The sequence below is a fragment of the Megascapheus bottae genome, chromosome 6, assembly GCF_031878675.1.
Source record: "Megascapheus bottae isolate mThoBot1 chromosome 6, mThoBot2.hap1, whole genome shotgun sequence".
NCBI lineage: Eukaryota > Metazoa > Chordata > Mammalia > Rodentia > Geomyidae > Megascapheus > Megascapheus bottae.
This window is the reverse complement of record NC_143514.1, coordinates 75106053-75127278: the sequence shown is the minus strand read 5'-3', so window position 1 is coordinate 75127278 and position 21226 is coordinate 75106053. Positions and strand designations below refer to the sequence as shown.

The 21226-nt window shown below is 44.8% G+C and overlaps 1 protein-coding gene across 1 annotated transcript in view; it reads left to right on the top strand.

Annotated features, from left to right (window-relative positions):
• The first annotated feature begins 229 nt into the window (after positions 1-229).
• LOC150062447 (regulatory solute carrier protein family 1 member 1-like) overlaps positions 230-21226 on the top strand; it is a 37404-nt gene continuing 16407 nt past the window's right edge. Inside the window, exons 1-6 of the mRNA XM_090335759.1 lie at positions 230-518; positions 11012-11141; positions 12211-12447; positions 13306-13432; positions 15771-15898; positions 18219-18347. Coding sequence (XP_090191885.1) covers positions 381-518; positions 11012-11141; positions 12211-12447; positions 13306-13432; positions 15771-15898; positions 18219-18347 — 889 coding nt within the window. The 5' untranslated portion in view covers positions 230-380. The remainder of the gene's footprint in view (positions 519-11011; positions 11142-12210; positions 12448-13305; positions 13433-15770; positions 15899-18218; positions 18348-21226) is intronic.

Below are 21226 nucleotides of genomic sequence, written 5' to 3'. Positions count from 1 at the left end.
TGCCCTTCCCCGCCCCGCCCCCGACTGGCTGTCGCGAAAACCTGAGCCGGGCGGGCTTTACGGCAGCCGCGTTGCGGCGGGGCGGGGCGGAGCGGCGGGTGTGCTTGACGGCAGCCGTGGGAGGCAGGCCGGCAGACGGGCTCGCAGGCGGGTGGCGGCTGCGGCGGCGCTCGCTCGTGAGGGCGGGCGGGCCGACTGGCGGGAGGGAGGGACAGGACGGGCAGGGAAGGGAGGGCGCCGCCGCCGAGCGAGTGTGAGGGAGGGCCGGAGCGAGCAGCCCGCGCCGTGCGCCGCAGCACCCGCCAGGCCCCGCCGCCACCCCCCGCCTCTCCGCCCCTCCACCCCGCGCCCAGGCCGGGCCGAGCCGGGCGGGCCGGGCCATGCTGCTCACCGTGTACTGTGTGCGGAGGGACCTCTCCGAGGTGACCTTCTCCCTCCAGGTCGACGCCGACTTCGAGCTGCACAACTTCCGCGCGCTGTGTGAGCTCGAGTCCGGCATCCCCGCCGCCGAGAGCCAGGTACGCCCTCCGGGCAGCGAGCCGGGGCCTCCCGGCCCGGGGCCTCCGGGGGGAGTTGGGCGGGGTGGCGGGAGCAGGCGTCCTCGTGCCGGCTCTCACGCACGCCCCGCAGCCCGCTCGGGGAGGCCCGCGGCGGCGGCTGCCCCCGCACGTCCCGGGCGCGCGAGGGACTGTGGGGAGGGACGGAGATCCCGGCCGCCGGCGCCCGGCTCTGCAGCGAGGCCCCCGGGGCTCCATCCTTCCCGCATCCCCGACTCTCTGGATCCAGAGCTTGGGGTGTCGCCGTGGCCCCAGTCAACAGCCATGGGTTTTGCAAGCAGCAGAGTTCTCAACTCCTGCTTCTCCAACCAGAAATACCAGTTTGGATCCTGGTCGGGAGACATCCATCTGCTTCTTGGGCATAGTTCCTGCTGACTCCGTTTACCTTTTAAACGCGCGCATTGACGCGTTAGGGAGAGGGTGGGAAACTTTGAGGCAGTCTGCCTCGTTTTGAGGGCTTCGGGAGTGCTCTTCTTGTCCTCACCGCTGGCTTTGGGGGTGAGGTTCTTTTGGGAAGGAAAAAAAAAAAAGTAATACGTTTAACCTAAGCTGTTTATTTCTCTGGATCCTTTTCTGATAGCGAGCCAAGTCCCTCCTTTTCAGGTCACAATTCAGTTCACAGTTCAAAGCTCAGTACTTTATATAAGGATATTAAGTAGAAAATGGTCTTCCTGGGACTAGGTTTTCATTTCCCTTTCCTGCTTTTTTTTTTTTTTAAATTTATCAACGTAATTCTCAAAAGTGCTTTTGGGCTCCCACTATGATTATGAAATAGAACAGATATCTGTAACCTTTACACTAAAAGATTCTACCTTGAGAAAGTGATCCTTCTACTTGTTAAGGTCTAAACATTTGGAAAAAGAAGACTCAGAATGTAAATAAATCTGTAAATTTTTACAGGTTATGAAATAGCTCCCAAAACTGTTGCTCAACTACAGCTTGTTCTTCCCTGGCTTATGGTAAACAAATGTGTCAATGTTTTTTCAGAAGTATGATTCCTGTACACAATATGAACTTTAGAACCTTGGCATAAACTCAGTTGGAAAAGAATTCACTTATTTAAAGGCACACATATCAGTTATGTAGTGTGGCAAAAGCTACACAGAAATTGGTAAAAGGGTTTTGTTTTCGCAACATCTTCTGGAAAAAAAAAATTTTTTTTTTGGCCAGTCCTGGGGCTTGAACTCAGACCTTGACCACCGTCGTTGAGTTTCCTCTGCTACTTGAGCCATAGCACCACTTCTGGCTTTTTATATGTATGTTGTACCGAGGGGTAAAACCCTGGGCTTCTTGTATGCTAGACAAGCACTCTACCACTAGGTCATGTTCCCAGGCTTTTTTTTTTTTTTTTTAATCCATAAAAAAATTCAGGAACCAATTTTTCCCTAAACTTACCCGGGGTACCAGGAAAAGGCATTTCAAAACTTTTCAGGGTGACTTCTTAATGGTTCTTTTCCCTCTGGCTGCTATTTTACCCCTATTGTAATCACTAGCTGGTCAGAGAAATAAGAAATTGCAATTTTTTTTTTTTTAAGGACTTGGGAAAGAACAGAGATGAGGTTGTTTCTGCACCTTTTTTTTTAGTTCTAGAGGTGGAACCCCAGGCCTTGTGAAAGTACTGCTCAGGTGCACACCACTCTGCCCCTCCATCCTGCTATCCTCTCGGTTACTCAGATTAAGCAAAAAGTTTAAGTGGATAAAAGGGAGTGTTGGATTGGAAGGATCCAGATAGGCTCTGCCCTCTGCCAGTTGGAAGTGTAGGAGTACATTTCTTGAACAGTTAGGCTAGCTTCAGATTGTTTTTTGTTCATTATGTCAAAGTTCTGGCATTTACTTTCTTCCCGAGCCAAATTAGCATAAACGAACCTGGGCTCTAACTAGTGTTAAGCCCAGATTTGGTATCTGTAAACAGCGGCCTGTTTTTCAAGTTTGTTCTGTTGGCTCCATTGTAACCTGACAGCATTGCGTCTATTTTAAGATGTCTGGTGGTCGGTTTTCTTTCACTGACTTGTCCATCAGGCAGGAACAGGATCCACCCAGACACTTGAGTCATTTCCTTCCATCAAATCATAAAAGTAAACATTATAGTTTTTATCCCATTTACCTCCCAGGACTCTCCTCTCCTTCCCTTCCATTCTCCTAGTAAGTTTATGTCACTCTGGGATCACCAGCCTTCTCATTGCTTTACCTCCCATTCCTGACATAGTTCTCCAAGTACTTTTCGGGGGAGGGAGTGGAGGAGAGGTGATGCTAGTCCTAGAGCTTGAACTCAGGGCCTGGGCACTGTTCCTGGGCCTTTGCTGAGATTAACACTGTACTACTTGAACCATAGCTTTGCTTTTGCTTTTTTGCTTGTTAATTTGAGGTGAGTCTCGTGGACTCTGCTGTTCTGTCTGGCTTTGAGCCATGATCCTCAGATCTTAGTCTCCTGAGTTACTGGATCACATGTGTGAGTCAGCCTTGCCTGGCAAATGCATTTTTATTTCTGAATAATCTTTTTTTTTTTTTTCTGCTGGACCTGGGGCTTGAACTCAGGGCCTAAAAGCTGTTCCTGAGCTTCTTTTGCTCTAGGCTAGTGCTTTATCACTTGAGCCATAGTGCTACTTCCAGTTTTTTCTGAGTAGTTTATTGGAGATAAGAGTCACACAAACTTTATACCCCACACCCCCTAGCTTGGAACTATCATCAACAGACGTTAGCCTCCTGAGTAGCTAGGATTACAGATGTGAGCCATCAGCACCCAGCTCCTGAATATTCTTTGTGTGTTCAGATCATACTGGTCTCCAGACATGTTCTTTTATATATCCCTGTCACTGAGATTTATCAGGACATGCTCTGTGTTCTCTGTGTATAAATACATTACTGTGTCATATGTAAGTGGTCCTTTGTGTGCTGTATGTGTGTGTATATAAATATATTACTGTGTCATATATAAGTGGTCCTTTATGTGCTATATGTGTATGTTTAGTGTGCATATATTATGCTATGTGTATCAGTTACATTATACACATGGAGTAATATATTTTGTACACAAAAAAAAAACTGAGGACTGGTAAAATAAATGAGAATGAAAGTTCTAGTATTGTTTCTTTCCTGTACCCACATTGGAGATGGATCACTGGCTTGTAATCCATCTTTCTTGTCAGCATCACTTATACCTTAGACAAATGGAAACATATCAGGTTTTTTTTTGGGGGGGGGCTTTCTTTTTCCAGTGGTGTGTCTTAGATTATGGGCCTGGGCACTGTCCCCTAGCTCTTCAGCTCAAGTCTATGGCCCTATCCCTTGAGCCACAGTCCTACTTCCAGTTTTCTTGTGGTTAACTGGATATAAGTCTCATGTCTTTCGTGCCCAGGCTGGCTTTGAACTGCTGTCCTTAGGTCTCAGCCTCCTGAGTAACTAGGATTACAGGCATGAGCCCCTACACCCAACAAAGATTTTTTTTAAGAGTTCTTGTTTGATTATAGTAGTTCTAGTGCAGTGGTAACAGATTTAGACTAGAAACCATCTCCACTTGTACATATGATTTAAGCTAGACATAATCCATCTCCCAATGCAAGTATGGGCTTGGAAGCAGCCATGGCTGTGTGATACTTTGAAGTTAGGGTGAGGTTCCTTTCAAGTAATCCTTCCCTCCCCCATCCTCTCTCATTCTTTTTTTTTGTGGTAGTCCTGGGCTTGTGGTAGGGCCTGAGCGTTGCCTTCGGGCCTTTTTTGCTCTCAGCTCTGCTTCCAGCTTTTTGGTAGTTTTTCGGAGATGGTCTCTAGACTTCATTGCCCCGCTGGCCTCCATCTGTGACTCTCAAATCTCAGCTTCCTGAATAGCTAGGTTTACAGGCATGAGTCACCAGTGCCTGGCTACAGCTTGGTACTACTGAAGCACCGTTGTTTTTTGTTTTTGTTTTTTTTCCCCCAGTTCTGGGCTTGGGCTCAGAACCTGAGCATTGTCCTTGGGTTTTCTCAGGGCTAGAGCTCTACCACTTGAGCCACAGCACCACTTCTGGCTTTTTTTTCTATGTATGTGGTACTAAGGAATTCAACCCCAGTCTTTGTGCATGCTAGGCAATCACTCTACCACTAGGCCAAACTCCCATCCCCTGAATAAAATAACTTTTTTTTTCTTCCTGAAGCATTATTATTAGCTACCTGTATAGGTATCAGATGGTACAAACAGAATGGAAGGACCCTCAAAGGCATATTTAAATGCCAAATAGTAGCTGTCCTTATCTGTGGTGGTTTGTAAAACACTACCAGTAGAAACTGAAGCTTTATTATTATTATTATTAATTATTATTTATCCTGGGGCTTGGAATCTGGGCCTGGGCACTGTCCCTGAGCTCTTCAGCTCAAGGCTACTTCCCTATCCCTTGAGCCACAGTGCCACTTACGGTTTTCTGGTGGTTAATTGGAGATGAGTCTCATGGACTTTAGTACCTGGGCTGGTTTTGAACCTCAGTCCTCAGATCTCAGCCTTGTGAGTAGGTAGAATTGCAGACATGAGCCACTGGGCCTGGCTAAAACTGAAACTGCTGTAGTTAGTTTGAGTGAGTTTCTTTTTTTTTTTTTCTTTTTTTTTAATTTTTGGTTGGTTGTGGGGCTTGAACTGTGGGCCTGGCGCTGTTCCTCAGCTCTTCAGCTCAAGTCTACTGCCCTGCCTCTTGAGCCAAAGGGCCACTTACAGTTTTCTGGTGGTTAATTGGAGATGAGTCTCAAGAACTTTAGTGCTCGGGCTGGCTTTGAACCTCGGTCCTTAGATCTCAATCTGAGTAGCGAGGATTACCGGCATGAGCCACCATGTCTGGCATAAGTTTATTTTCTCAGGTGGTTTTCATGTATGTTTTTCCCATAAATTGCAGAAACTTGTAATAATAGAAAGGGATAAAGGACACAATTGTGTGTTAACCTCGTAACCCAGAGATGACAGCACTTTATCTGAGACACATCTTGCCATGTAGCCCAGGCAGTCCTGTCTCCACTGCCCCATCACTGGGATTATTGGTGTGCTAGCACTGCCATACTGAGTGTGTAGAGTTTTATGTTTTTTTTTTGTTTTTTTTTTTTTTTTTTGCCAGTCCTGGGCTTGAGCTCAGGGCTTGAGCACTGTCCTTGGACTTTCTCAAGGCTAGAGCTCTACCACTTGAGCCTCAGCACGACTTCTGGCTTTTTGCTATGTATGTGGGGTACCGAGGAATCGAACCCGGGTCTTCATGCATGCTAGGCAAGCACTTTGACCACTAGGCCAAACTCCCGGCCCCTTCTGATTGATTTCTTAGGATAGGTGTTTGACACTAGGATTTGAACCCAAGGCTTTGTGCTTTCTAGGCAAGTGCTGCACCCTTGAGCCACACCTTCATTCCTTTTTTTTTTTTTTTTTTTTTTTTTGGTGGGTCATGGGGCTTCAACTCTGTGCTGGACGCTCTCTAAGCTCTTCAGCTGAAGGATACTGCCCTACCCCTGAAGCCACAGCCCCACTTCCTGTTTTCTAGAGATTAATTGGAGATAGGTGTCTTGGTGTCTTTAGTATCTGGATTGGCTTTGAACCACAATCCTCAGATCTCAGCCTCTTGAGTAGCTAGGATTACAAGGGTGAGCTATGATACCTGGCCCTTCAGTCCTTTTTTAATTGAGGAGATATATCTATAGATATATAGATATAGATATATTTTTTGCCAATCCTGGGCTTGAGCACTGTCCTTGGACTTTCTCAAGGCTGGAGCTCTACCACTTGAGCCTCAGCACCACTTCTGGCTTTTTTCCACGTATGTGGTACCGAGGAATTGAACCTGGGTCTTCGTGCATGCTAGGCAAGTACTCTACCACTAGACCAAACTCCCAGCCCCTATTTCTATTTTTTTAAAGATAATCTCCAGTTTTTGTCTGGGCTGGCCTGGGCCACAACACTCTATCAAAGGCCTCCTAAGGACCTGGGGCTCCAGGTACATGTTGGCATATCCAGTGTCTGCTGAGATGGAGTTTTTTGATATACTTTTTAATCATGTTAGCCTTAAACCACAAGTCTTGATCCTCCTGATCCTAAGAATTACAGAATTGTCCAGTAAAAAGCATATTGTTAGACTGGTAATATGGCCTAGTGGTAGAGTGCATACATGAAGCCCTGGGTTTGATTCCTCCATACCAGATACACAGAAAAAGCTGGAAGTGATGATGTGGCTCAAGTGGCAGAAAGTTAGCCTTGAGAATGCTGAAGGATAGTGTCCAGGCCCTGAATTCAAGCCCCAGGACTGGCCAAGAAAATCCCCATATTGTCTCTGACAAGGCTTTGAGTAACTTGCCATATTATTGTCTAGAGGGGTCATAGTTAAGGAGGCTGTTACATAGGCTGATAAGTTGGCATATAGTTAGCACTCAACTAATTATGAGTTTTATTTAAATGGGATTCCAAGAGTTTTATGGCCCTTAGTGCTAGAAATGTTTCTTTGGGGCTGGGATATAACTCAGTGGTAAGGGTGTTTGTCTAGCATGTGTAAAGCCTTGGGTTCAATCCCCGGCATTCATCCCTGGCAAAAAGTTCTGTTAATCAAAGGCTCTCAGAAACCTCCTCCCTAAATTAAAGGTTTTGGAGTTTCATTAATTAGTGTCTGACTCAATGTTGATTACTATTAGAATCTAGTCCCTCGGGTGCCTTCTCTGGAGTAAGTACTAGCAGCTGTGCCAGTTCTGCAGCTCTGTATTTGTGGCTCTATGGTGTCCAATGTATGGCTTGTGACTGACACATTGTTCATTGTAGCTTTGGACTTGGGAAATTTGCAGGGCTGAGAGCCCAGCCATTGCTGTCTTCTTTTTGTTTCCACTGGTAAGGATTTGAAGCCATTGTGCTTTAACAGCATGGCATGTTGATTACCTCAGGTTGACCATGAACTCACCATCCTCTCACCTCAGCCTCACTCTCCCGAGTCCTGAGATCACAGGTCCGTATGCACCTCAATGTGAAGAATGTTTTCTCCTTACTGAAGTCCTTGCCTGCTATCCCTAAAAATTAAGAGCAGAGCTGAGCACCAGTGCCACATGCCTGTAATCCTAGCTACTTAGGAGGCTGAGATGTGAGGATTGTGGTTCAAAGCCATTTGGGGCCTGAAAGCCTTTTGAGACTCATCTCCTTTAACCACCATAAAACCGGAAGTGGCTCGGTGACTCAAAGTGGTACAGCATTAACCTTGAGCTGAAGAGCTTACAAACAGCGCCCAGGCCCAGGGTTTTCAGCCCCATGACCGACCCAAAACAAAACAAAATGAAAAGCAGATAGCACTGTTCATTCTGTAGTTTATAAATACCTAGGATTATAGCTGTGAACCACTAAACCTGGCTATCACTTCTAATTTATGGTGGTTTCTCAAAGCAGTCTCACAAAATTTGTGTTGATGGTAATATTTTGTTAAGTCTGGTGGTTAAGCATCATGATATAATTTTAAATTTACTTTGAGGATAATACATAAAGAAGGAATTATGAATGGTGTGACCCAGAGACACTCTATTAAGATACCTTTAGTTCTGCTGATTCAGGATGAGAACTTAATGTTTTTTTCCTAGTAATTTCTACAACTTGCGTAATGAAACCCACAAATTCTACAAATCATTTTTTTGTTGTTTTTATTTTTGACCAGTCCTGGGGGCTTGAATTCAGGGCCTGAGCACTGTCCTTGGGCTTTCTCAAGGCTAGCACTCTACCACTGGAGCAACAGCTCCACTTCCGGCTTTTTCTATGTATGTGGTACCGAGGAATCTAACCCAAGTGCATGCTAGGAAGCACTCTACCACTAGGCCAAAAACTCCCAGCCCCAACAAATCAGTTTTATGCTCCACCGCAGAAGGATTTGATTTTGGAGGATTGATCTGCTCTTGTAGTACAAATCTTAAGAGTGATTATGACACAATCAACTTAGTGCCATTTGAATGCTCTAGTTTTGGTTTCAGTGCATGAAGACAGGTGGTGGAACATGGTAGATGATAGTGTACAGAAAGAACTGAAAGGGACAGCTGTAATGATCATCTTCCTGCAGCTGCCTGCTTGCAAATGAGAAATGTGAGGCCTAGACTGATTGGATGGCAAGCCTCTCCCCGGGAGATACTGGCAGAGACAGAATCTAACTCAAGTTGCCTTTTTTGCATGTGGCCCAGTGTAAAGAAGAATGCTTCTCTGGAATGTATAATAATGTAATCTGATCTTTGTTCTTTTGTGGCACAATTATAGTATGCCTTTATGGGTTTTGCTCTTTTTCCTTTCACAGTACGTAATGTTACCTATTTTTGTTCTTGATTGCATTTCATGAGTTTTGTTTTGTTTTTGTTTTTGTTTTGTCAGTTATAGGATTTTAACTCTGGGCCTTGACATTGTTTTTGAGCTCTTCAGCTCAAGACTACTGCCCTACCCTTTGAGCCATTTCCCATTTTTTTGGTGGTTAATTGGAGATGAATCTCATGCATTTTTTTTGTGCCCAGGCTGGCTTTGATCCTCAGATCTCGGTCTCCTGAGTAGCTAGGAGTACAGGCATGAGCCACTGTGCCATGCTTCCATAAGAGTTTTATTAGCCAGCCAGCATGGTAGCTCACGCCTGTAATCCTAGCTGCTTAGGAGGCTGAGATCTGAGGATCAAGGTTCAAAGCCAGCTTGGACACAAAAAGGACCTGAGACTCTTATCTCCAATTAACCTCTAGAAAATGGGAAGTGGGGCTTGGCTCAAGGGTAGGGTGGTATGGTAGCCTTGAGCTGAAGAACTCAGGGATAGCACCCAGACCAAGAGTTCAGTCTCCATGACCCACAAAAAATAGAGTATTATTAGCTAGTGGTACTTCCTTCCTTGAATCTTTTCCACCTGTTTTTTTAGTTGATACATTCTGAATTTTACACTTTTTTCTTTCCTCTTTCATTTTTATTTTTTGTTCATGAACATAGATTGTTTAAAAGTTTTGAGCTAATAAGAGAGAAGGAAACATACAGGAAGGTAGATCTGTCACTGTGTGAGCTCATTGTAAAATGTACACATTCATTAGTACTATAATGGAATACCCAGACTATGTCATCCCCATTTCTCGTTGCTCAGAATTAACTTAGTTTTTTGGGGGGGGGGGGTCAGTGTGGGGCTTGGCCCTGGGCATTGTCCCTGAGCTCTTCAGCTCAAGGCTACTGCCCTACCACTTGATCCTCAGCACTACTTCTGGTTTTTTATTGGTTAGTTGGAGATAGTCTCAGGGTCTTTTCAGTGCTGGCTTTGAACCTGATCCTCAGATCTCACCCTCCTGAGTAGCTAGATTACAAGTGTAAGCCGCCATGACTGGCTAACTTAGATTTTTTTTTTTTTTTTTTTTTTTGCAGTACTTCCATCAGTTTATCCTTCAAGGAACAAGTAACTACATTTAGTAGAGCAGGAAAACATTAAACAAGCAAGTGAATATTTAGTGTATGAGGCAAGGGTACTTTTTTTTTTTTTTTTTTTTTCCGCCAGTCTGGGCCTTGAATTCAGGGCCTATGCACTGTCCTTGGGCTTTCTCAAGGCTAGAGCTCTACCACTTGAGCCACAGAACCACTTCTTTTTTTTTTTTATTTTTTTTTTTATTTTTTTTTATTTTTTTTTTTATTTTTTTTATTACATAGGAGAACCACTTCTTTTCTGTGTATGTGGTACTGAAGAATTGAACCCAAGGCTTTGTGCATGCTAGACAGCACTCTACCACTAGGCCACACTTCCAGCCCCTGCTATTCCTTTTTATGTATCAAAACAGTATTCCCTATAAATGACTATTCAAAACAAAAATAGGCCAGGTGCCTGGATAGGCAAGCAGTTTTAACACTAAACTTTAGCCATAAGGAAGGGTATTAGAAAACTAAAGAGGCACTACTTGATACGAGAGAGACAGGTGAAGGATCCTGCTGAGGTAGAGAAGGGACAAGGAGGGTCCCATTTCTTGAGGACAGCAGTCCCAGTGTGAGTTCTGGTCTGTGGGCAACGGGACCCAGCAGTTATTAGGGAAGGCTTTGGATTTTGATCTAGCTATAATAGAAATCCTTGGGAGATTTGAAACCAGAACTCCAACTCAGTAACTAATGCTTTCATTCATTGGCTGGAGCTCTACCAGCTGAGCCACTCTTCCAACCCTTCCTTAGGAGGTGTTTTTTTTTTGTTATGTTTTGTTTTTTTGCCAGTCCTGGGCTTGAGCTCAGGGCCTGAGCACTGTCCTTGGATTTTCTCAAGGCTAGAGCTCTACCACTTGAGCCTCAGCACCACTTCCGGCTTTTTTCTATATATGTGGTACCGAGGAATCGAACCTGGGTCTTCATGCATGCTAGGCAAGCACTTTAACCACTAGGCCAAACTCCCGGCCCCAGGAGGTGTTTAATATGGGTGAACCTTACCTCATTAAGAGGAAAACTGTTGTGATCCTTTGATTTATACCATATTACTTCTCAGTATTTCATACTTTTAAATATTTTCTTGTAGATCGTCCATGCTGAAAGACCTCTCACAGACAACCATCGGTCACTGGCTTCTTATGGCTTAAAAGATGGAGATGTTGTTATTTTGCGCCAGAAGGAGAATGTAGACCCTCGGCCACCAGTGCAGTTCTCAAGTAAGACAATTCCTGTGTTTAGCCTCCCCTAACTTGAGCATCTCTAGTGGTTCTGCATTGTGGATTTGCTTTAGTTTCCACCTGCTAGTTTCCAACTTTGCCTAGTTTGACTCCAGAACAGTTTCTCCTTCTGTTAAGCTAGCTGTCATAATAATGAACCCCAGCTCTGAGAGCTGAGGTGAGACCAGTCAGTGCATGTGTCACTACCAGTGATAATTAGCTCAGTTATCTTTGTCTTAGCAAAAGACTTGGTAGACTGTGCGTCTGTGATTACTGACTGACTTGTTAGCTTTGGGAAAGCCCTGGGACCATTCTCAGGCCCAGGACTGCCCTGGGCCTAGGACTGTAGTCTGAAGGAGTCTGTATTTGGTTAGAAGTTTTAGAGTAGTATTACAGGTATGAGCCATTGATTCCTTTGGGCTTATTTCTTTTTGCTGGACTTGGGTGTCAAACTCAGGAGTCTAGATGCTGTTGCTGAGCGCTTTTTTTTTGGGGGGGGGGGTAATCCTGGTCCTTGAACTGAGGGCTTGAGCACTGTCCTTGGACTTTCTCAAGGCTAGGGCTCTACCACTTGAGCCATAGCACCACTTCGGACTTTTTTCTATGTATGTGGTACCGAGGAATCGAATATGGGTCTTAGTGCATGTTAGGCAAGCACTTTAACCACTAGGCCAAACTGGCCTTTGCTGAGCTTTTTTGCTCAAGGCAGGCACTCTACCACTTGAGCCACTGCTGCATTATTTTCCTTTTTTCTTTTTGCCAGTCCTGGGGCTTGGACTTGGCCTGGGCACTGTCCTTGGTCTTTCTCAAGGCTAGAGCTCTATCCTTGAGCCACAGCATCACTTCTGGCTTTTTCTGTGTATGTGGTACAGAGGAATCAAACCCAGGGCTTCATGCATGCTAGGCAAGGACTCTACCACTAGGCCACGCTCCATTGTTTTTATAGTCAAAAATGTGAGCAAGGGGAAAGACATGAGGTGTCTGCAGTGACCATTTGCTGCTATTATTGCATACTGTGTATGAGTTTGTGTTGACTTATTTGCATATATTGTATATATCTTTCTGACAGACTTACCCCGGATAGACTTTAGTAGCATAGCCGTGCCTGGCACATCGGGTCCCCGGCAGCGCCAGTCACTAGGAGCACAGCAGGCCCACCCATCTCCTAGAGAAATGGCATCATCTCCTCAGGGCCTGGACAACCCAGCTCTGCTCCGAGACATGCTGCTGGCTAACCCGCACGAGCTGTCTTTGCTGAAGGAACGCAACCCGCCTCTGGCTGAAGCTCTGCTCAGTGGAGACCTAGGTAAGTTTGCTTGCTCATGTCAGTGACTGGGTTATTTGGCAATGGTGGTGGAGTTCTAAAATTGAAAACCATGTAGATTGGTTTACTTGTTCTCATTGGCTTTAGCAGCAGGATTATAAGCCAGGTACTGATATTTTAACCTGGTCATTTAAATCTTCAATTAAAGATTACCAGCAGCCCCTGATTTCACCTGAAATACTTTCAACACTAGTGTCCCTGAGCTTCTTTTGCTCAAGGCTAACACTCTACTACTTGAGGCACAATGCCACTACTGTTTATGAGGAATTGAACCCATGTCCAAATAGACTAGGCAAGCACCACATTCTCAGCCCTGAAGCCATTCTCTGATTAAATATACAACATTTGGTTTTGTTTGTTTTTAAGAGATATTCGTATGTAGCTCAATGTGGCCTCAAATGCCAAGTGTGTGTGTGTGTGTGTGTGTGCGCGCGTGCGCGCGCTCAGACCCAGAGTTCAAAAGTACTGACTTATTTATTTATTTTGCCAGTTGTGGGGCTTGAACTCAGGGCCTGAGCACTGGCCTTGGACTTTGCTCAAGGCTAGCTTTTTTTCTATATATGTGATGCTGAGGAATCAAACCTAGGTCTTGGTGCATGCTAGGCAAGCACTCTACCGCTAGGCCAAACTCCTGGCCCTATTTATTTTTTTTAAACTGCTTTTAAAGTGTATTTGGTATCCAGCACCTTTATCTTGTCTTGCTTCTGATTTTGCAACTGAGGCTAAGAGGATTTGTGGTCATGAAAACTATAGTGATTTACGTTTGAAATAAATTATAGCATTTCACAAAAAGAGTGACAATACAGTGGAACTAAAGACACCCCTTCTTTATTTCTGTAGACAGATTTTCTAGGGTCCTGGTAGAGCAGCAGCAGGACCGAGCCCGGAGGGAGCAAGAAAGGATTCGTCTCTTTTCTGCTGACCCCTTTGATCTTGAAGCTCAGGCTAAGATAGAAGAAGATATAAGGTAATGAATGACCCATACACCTAACGACCAAATCTTAGAGCATCCGAGTTTCCCCAACTAAATATCATCTGGCATTAGTTGGATATCTGGAGATTGCCTCCTATTTCAAAGATAACCTCAGGGAATCTTAGAAAATTTTTTCCATGTCTGTATTCCTCATGTTTTGATTCAACTTTGCAAAGTTACAGGTGCCTATTAATGACTTTCTGTTCTAAAACCTTATGAACAGTCTCTGACTGACCCACAGTGTAACATTAGAAACATTAGAATTGTTAGAGCCATAGTAGTCCCAGAATCAAAAGAAATGCCTCTGATAGAAACCAGCAGACTACTGACATAGGCTGATTTGAATTTTTTTCCTTAGAAATAGTACTGGGGCTAGGAGTTTGATTCCTTAGTACCACATATACAGAAAAGACCTTAAGTGGTGCTTTGGCTCAAGTGGTAGAGTGCTAGCCTTGAGAAAGCTCAAGGACAGTGCTCAAGCCCTGAGTTCAAGCCCCAGGACTGACAAAGACATATGTGAGTACTGAAGATGACTGGATTAGAGTGACACCTGCGCTAATAGAACCTTGTTCTGTCTCTTCTGTCTTTACTGACCCCATTGAATAAATTGCCTGGTAGCAACCATGGCTTCTATAATGCAATGTTCTCATCCAGGCATGTATTAAAAGCCTGTAAGAAGCTTTAAACATGTAGATTACACGAGTGGCTCACTCCTATTATCCTAGCTACTCAGGAAGATCCTGATTTGAAGCTAATCTGACCGGAAAAGTCTGTGAGATTCCATGTCTGACTAACCAGCAAAGAGCCAAACTGGAGACAGTTCAAATGGAGGAGTATTGGTCATAAGAAAGAGAGTTAACTGAAAACACGAGGCCCCAGCCCAAATTAACCCTCTTCCCCTTTGCCCCCTGATGTGGATAGTTTGACCCTACCTTCTCCCAAATCTAAAGAGTCAAGATCGTCAGGAGTGGATCCTTAGAAAGTACAGTGGTGTTGATGGCAGTCTAGCTATGTCATCAGTGACAAGCTAGATGCAATTTCAGTAAAAGAACAGCTATCCCCCCCCCATACACACACACACACACTGCTACTTCAAAAATTGTGGAATAGTTTTGTTTAACTCAAGAAGCAGGAGGTTTATGAAGACATCATCCACACGCCTTAAGGTAGAAGTGAATTGAAGCATCTCCTGATAGCTTATATTCCTCCCCAGGAGTGACGTAAAGGAGACTGGGTAATGCATTTATTCCTCTATAAAGGAGAACCTGCCTCTGAATCCATTCTATGCATGTAACCCATAACAGCCAAAGTAGCATGCTGTTGCATCATAGGATTTCTTTTGTTGAAACATACTTGGGTTTAGGGAGTATAAGATTAGATACAGTTGTAGGATACTTCTAAATTTAATAATATACAGTAGGTTAAAAGTGATATAATTAGCTGGGCACTGGTGGCACAATACAGAAAAAATAGTCATGGAAATGAAACAGCTGATGCAGCCAGGCACGGTGGCTCACACCGGTAATCCTAGCTACATAGGAGGCTGAGATCTGAGGATCTTGGTTCAGAGCTGAAGAGCTCAAGGACAGCGCACAGACCGAATTCAAGCCCCATGGCTGACGAAGGAAGAAAGAAGGAAGGGCTGATGCATTCTAGGCAGTTAAAGTCCTTGTGCATTCTATTTGCAGACTTGATAGTGCACTGGCTGCTGGGAAGGTGTTAAGATACACTGTAAATCCTACTTGAGGTGTGGAGCATTCTGTCTGGGTGGAGAACTCCTGTGATTCCAGCACTCCAGAGGCTGAGGCTAGAGGTTTGCGAGTTTAAGGCACTTTGATCTTGAGAGCCTAGAATTGCTCACACACACACACATCCCACCCCACCCCACAATGAAGCATTCATGAAATTATAATTCACGTAAAGGGTTAAGACCCTGAGTTTATTTTCTATTTCTGAGCTTTTTTTTTTTTTGCCAGTCCTGGGTCTTGAACTCGGAGTCTGAACACTGTCCTTGGGCTTTCTCAAGGCTAGAGCCCTAACACTTAAACCACAGTACATTTCTGACTCTTCAGCTCAAGTCTCCCGCATTAGCCCTTGAGCCTCAGTGCCACTTCCAGTTTCCTACTGGTTAATTGCAGATAAATAGTCTCCTGGACATTAGTGCCCGGGCTGGCTTTGAACCGCAATCAGATCTCAGCCTCTTGAGTAGCTAGGGTTACAGGATGAGCCACTATGCCCAGCAACATTGTGGCTTTTAAATAGACTTTTCTTCTTGGAAGTAGAACTAGAGTGTTCAGTGTACCTGACTTGTTTTTTTTTTTTTTTTTTACAGGCAACAGAATATTGAGGAAAACATGACGATAGCTATGGAAGAAGCTCCAGAGAGCTTTGGCCAAGTGGTGATGCTTTACATTAACTGCAAAGTGAATGGACATCCTGTAAAAGCCTTTGTTGACTCAGGTGATGCTCCATCTTTTGTGTCTCTCTGCCCTCTGACATCTTTAACTGACATGGAAGAAAGGGAAACAGACAGACAGTAATGCCTATGATGACTGTGGTTCTTTGGTCTGCCACAAGCGGGGAAGTAATGGTTGGCTTACGTGTGTTCTCGGTAATAGTTTTATTTCCTACACCATTTATGTTTTTGCATTATATTTTATTTTCTTAGGCTAATAGGAACTCTTAGACTGATTTGTGTAGGTGGAAAAACTCAGAGAGGACTTCTTATCACCCTAGGTTGCCTACTTTAGGTTATTAACTAGCTTTTGTGGAGAACTGGAAGAGAATTGCCTTCCCACACACATTTCCTTTCCTTTGACTCTGGAGAGTCTAATGAACAAGTTAAGTTGTGGACCTTATGTCGAGGTGAGATCTCAGAAGGGGGCAAACAAAGGTCAGGTCTTGGGCTGAGCCTTGCTTAAACACTGGCATACTTCAGAGTAAGAGCTTAGAAGAGAATGCATTACTCTAAACAAAGTGGACAGCAGAATTGTGGAAATAGGAGGATAGAGATGTGTGCCAGCTGTTGTAAGGTAGGATGTGAATCTGTGGTGGTGTATGGATTGAACTCTTTTTTGGGGGGAGGGGGGGCATCGGTCATGGGGCTTGAACTCTGGCCTGGGCACAGTCCCTAAGTTCTTCAGCTCAAGGCTACTGCCCTACACCTGGGCCTGGGAGTTGTCCCTGGGCTCTTCAGCTCAAGGCTATTGCTCTAACCCTAGAGCTATAGCTCCACTTCCTGTTTTCTGGTGGTTAATTGAAGATAAGAGTCACACGTTCTTTAGTGCCTGTTCTTTAGTGTGAGGGCTGGCTTTCAACAGTGATTCTCAGATCTCAGCCATTCTGAGTAGCTAGGATTACAGGTGTGAGTCACCACGCCAGGCATGGTGGCTCTTAAAAAGCAGAAGCTGTTGAGGACTGGAACAGCTGAGTAGGTAAGTGATTTAAAGGTTAGAGTTGAAGAAAACTGAAGGCAGAGACAGTTCTGGCGCATTCTGTACCCCTAAGAGTTGTAGCTGTTAAATTACACATCCACTGAGTGGTATGGAAGCAGAGATGTGGCCACTCACAAATGAGAAAGTGCCAGATGGACCAATAACTATGATCGGGAGGAGGGCGGCTCAGAGTTAGCGGACTGCAGAGACCTCAGTGAGCTGTATCTCAGCAGGACGGGATAGATTGCTGGAGAGCAAAGAGGAAGACAAGAGCAAGAGCAAAGTATGCCCAGGTTTTAGGACTGTTGAGAAAAGGTGCCCAATGGTAAAGATTTTTTTGTGTGTGTGTGGGTCATGGGCTTGGACTCAGCCTGGATGAGCTCTGCCCTACCCTTAAGCCAAGCCCCACTTCCCAAATTTTATTATTATTATTATTATTGCCAGTTCTGGGCTTGAGCTCAGGGCCTGAGCACTATCCTTGGACTTTGTCAAGGCTAGAACTCTACTACTTGAGCCTTAGTACCACTTCCAGCTTTTTTCTATATATGTGGTACTGAGGAATTGAACCTGGGTCTTAGTGCCTGCTAGGCAAGCACTCTACCACTAGGCCAAACTCCTGGCCCCTACTTCCCATTTTTAAGAGGTTAATTGAAGATAAGAGTCTCAGATCCTTTTGTGCTTAGGCTGGCTTTGAACCTTGATCCTCAGATCTCAGCCTCCTGAGTAGCTAGTGTGTTTTTGTTTTGTGTTTTTTGTTGTTGTTGGTTTCATCTGGGGCTTGAACTCTGGGCCTGGGTGCTGTCTCTGGCTTCAAAAATGATCCTTGTATCTCAGCCTCCTGAGTAGCTCAAGGCTACTGCCCTACCCCTTGAGCCACAGAGCCACTTCCAGTTTTCTAGTGGTTAATTGGAAATGAGAGTCTCGTGACTTTTGTGCCCAGGCTGGCTTTGAACTGAGATCCTCAGATCTCAGCCTCCTGAGTAGCCAGCATTGCAGGTGTGAGCCACCTTACCTAGCCATTTCTGACTGCTCTTTCATGTGCTGTGTTTCATGTGCTCCTCCCCCCCCACTCCACCCCCATCAGTCCTGGACACTGTCCTTGGGCTTTCTTGAGGCTAGGGCTCTACCACTTGGTCTACATTACCACTTCTAGTTTTGTACTGGTAAATTGGACATAAGCGTCTCATAGATTATTGTGCCCAGGCTGGCTTTGAACTGTGAACCTCGGATCTCAGCCTCCTGAATAGCTAGTATTACTGGGTGTGAGCCACTGGCTCCTTTCTGTGTTTTGAATCTTGATACAGTGTTAAATGTGTTTGTTATCTGATGGTTCTCTCTCCTTCCAGGTGCCCAAATGACTATTATGAGCCAGGCTTGTGCAGAACGGTGTAATATAATGAGACTGGTGGACCGGCGGTGGGCAGGGATTGCCAAAGGAGTGGGCACCCAAAAGATAATTGGAAGGGTTCACCTAGGTGAGTGAAATGCACTGGGTGTTGCCAATGTTTTTGTTTTTATTTTGTGGATCATGGGGCTGGAACTCTGGTCCTGGGTGTTGTCCCTGAGCTCTTCAGCTCAATGCTACCGCCTTACCCTTGAGCCAATCTCCCTTCCCATTTTTTCTAGAGGTTAATTAGAGATAAGAGTCTTAGGTCCTTTTGTGTCCAGGCTGGCTTTGAGCCTTGATCCTCAGATCTCAGCCTCCTGAGTAGCTAGGATTACAAGGCTAAGCCACCTGCAAGGCTTGGGAGTTGCCACTGTTGTCTGATAGGAGTTTAAGTTTTAGGTTAATGCTTTTTTCTCCCCCTTTAATTTTGCAGGAAAGTTAGTATGACCTTCTAAATTAATGATCCAAAAACTAAAAGAAGAACTATGGCGCAAGTGGTATAGTTCTAGCCTTGAGTGGAAAGGCTAAGGGACAATACCAAGACTCTGAGTTGGTTTTTTGTTTGTTTGTTTGTTTTTTTTAAAGCCAGATTTCCTGCCTGGGTTGAGTTGTTTTTTTTTGTTGTTTTTGTTTTGCCAGTCCTGGGCTTGGGCTGAGGGCTTGAGCACTGTCCTTGGGTTTTCTCAAGGCTAACACTCTACCACTTGAGCCATAGCACCACTTCTGGCTTTTTTCTATGTATGTAGTTCCGAAGAATTGAACCTGGGTCTTTGTGCATGCTAGCCAAGCACTTTACCACTAGGCCAAACTCCCGGCCCCTTGTTTTTATTTTTTTGAACTACAATTTTTTCAGTTCTCACTTCTCTAAGTAGCTAGTATTATGGGCATAAGCCCAATCCCTGGTTACTGTTCAAATTCTTTATTCCTTTTTCTTTTCACTTTTTAGATCTCCTCTATCAGGGTATTGTGATGTCCCGAGTATGGATTTTGTGTCTGTGTGGGTGGTATTTAATAACCTTTACAATCTGGAAACTCAAGTCCTTCAATTTCTGGGGATGGAGCCCTGGGACTAGATGCATATAAAGTACACCCTTACACTGAGCTGTCTCTCTTCTCCTACCCTCATCCCCATCCCCCAAGGGTAAGGAGCAGAGGGTCACTCAGGACCTCATGGTGTCTGGACAGATAGTAGTCTTTCTGCTTTCACCATTTTGTCTCTAGTTATAACATAAATTACATTCTTCTCAGGTTTTCTTTGGTCATCTGCTATCTGGTTCCAAAGTTTGTTTCTTTTGTCTCCTCCCATCATTTTTGGTCTTAGGAATTTGTACCTTGGGCACGGGGGGATCTGGCTGGGTGCTGATGGCTCCTGCCTATAATCCTAGCTACTCAGGAGGCTGAAATACAAGGATCATCTTTGAAACCAGTCTGGGAAGAAGAATCCCAGTGAGACTCTTATCTCTAATAGTTAACTACCAGAAAACCAAAAGTGGAACTGTGGCTCAAAGCTTAGGGACAGAGCCTAGCCCTGAGTTCAAGCCCCTTGACTGACAAATACTCAGAGGTCTGGAAATATAGCCTAGTGGAAGAGTAAGTACTTTGTCCTGTTTCTAGCACTGCAAAAGTCACAAAGATCTCTATGACTTTTGAGGAATAAATGTGGATCCATGCATGTGTTTAGTTCTTAGTGGTTCTGTTTTTGCTTTTTTTGTTTTTGTCTTTTGTTTTGTTTTGGTCCATTGTGAGACTTGAACTCTGGGCCCAGGCCCTGTCCCTGATCTCTTCAGCTCAAGGCTCCCACCCTACCCCTTGAGCCACAAGGCCACTTCCCGATTTCTGATGGTTAATGGGAAGTAAAGAGTCACAGATTTCATGTCCCGGATGGCTTTGAACCACATGCCATCCTTAGATCTCAGCCTCCAAGTAGCTAGGATTACAGGTGTGAGCCACTACGCCTGGCTTGTTTGTTTTTGATATGGGTGCCAGTCCTGTGGCTTGAACTCTGTGCCTGGGTCCTGGCTCTGAGCTGTAGCTTTACCATTGAAGCCAGAGCATGACATGTGGCTTTTTGGTGCTCAGCTGCCATGGCTGAGATGCTTGAGACTTTTTTTTGGTGGGTCATGGGGCTTGAACTTAAACAAACTCCACCTGGGCACTGTCCCTAAGCTCACAAACTCAAGGTTACTGTCTTACCCTTGAGCCAAGCCCCACTTTCCATTTTCTAGTGGTTAATTAGATATAAGAGTCTCAGGTCTTTTTGCGCCTGGGCTGGCTTTGAACCTTGATCCTCAGATCTCAGCTTCCTGAGTAGTTAGGATTACAGGTGTGAGCCACCATGCTCAGCAGACCTGAGACTCTTATTTCCAATTAACCTCTAGAAAATAGCTCAGGGACAGGGCCCAGGACCTGAGTTCAAGCCGCAGGACTGGCCAAAAAAAAAAATCTTCTGGTTAATTTTGCCTGGGCTGGCTTTGAAACCACAATCTTCAGATCTCAGCCTCTTCCATAGATAGGATTATAGATATAAGCCACTGGCACACAATAGTTTTTAACTGTATTGAGGTTGGATTCCAGTTTTGAGGTTGGATTCCAGGACTTGAGAGTGCCAGATAAGTGCTGTACCACTAAAGTACATCTCCCTGATGGGCTGTGAGTTCAGGTCTTCACTGGCTTTCAAACTGGTCTTTGACTGGTGAAAATAGTTTTTGTTAGTTGTGGTGCTTTTCCTAAACTTTCTTCCTTAAGGCTAGCACTCTACCACTTGAGTCACAACACCATTTCCAATTTTTTCTGTGTATATGGTACGAAGAAATCAAACCCAGGGCTTTATGCATACTAGGCAGGCATTCTATCACTAGGCTATGCTCCTGACCCCTGCTTTTATATTAACCCACTTGTTACTGTATTGAGCCTTGGTTGTGATTGAGTGTGAAGGAAGCTAGGGCTCAGAATGATGGGTTCACTTCC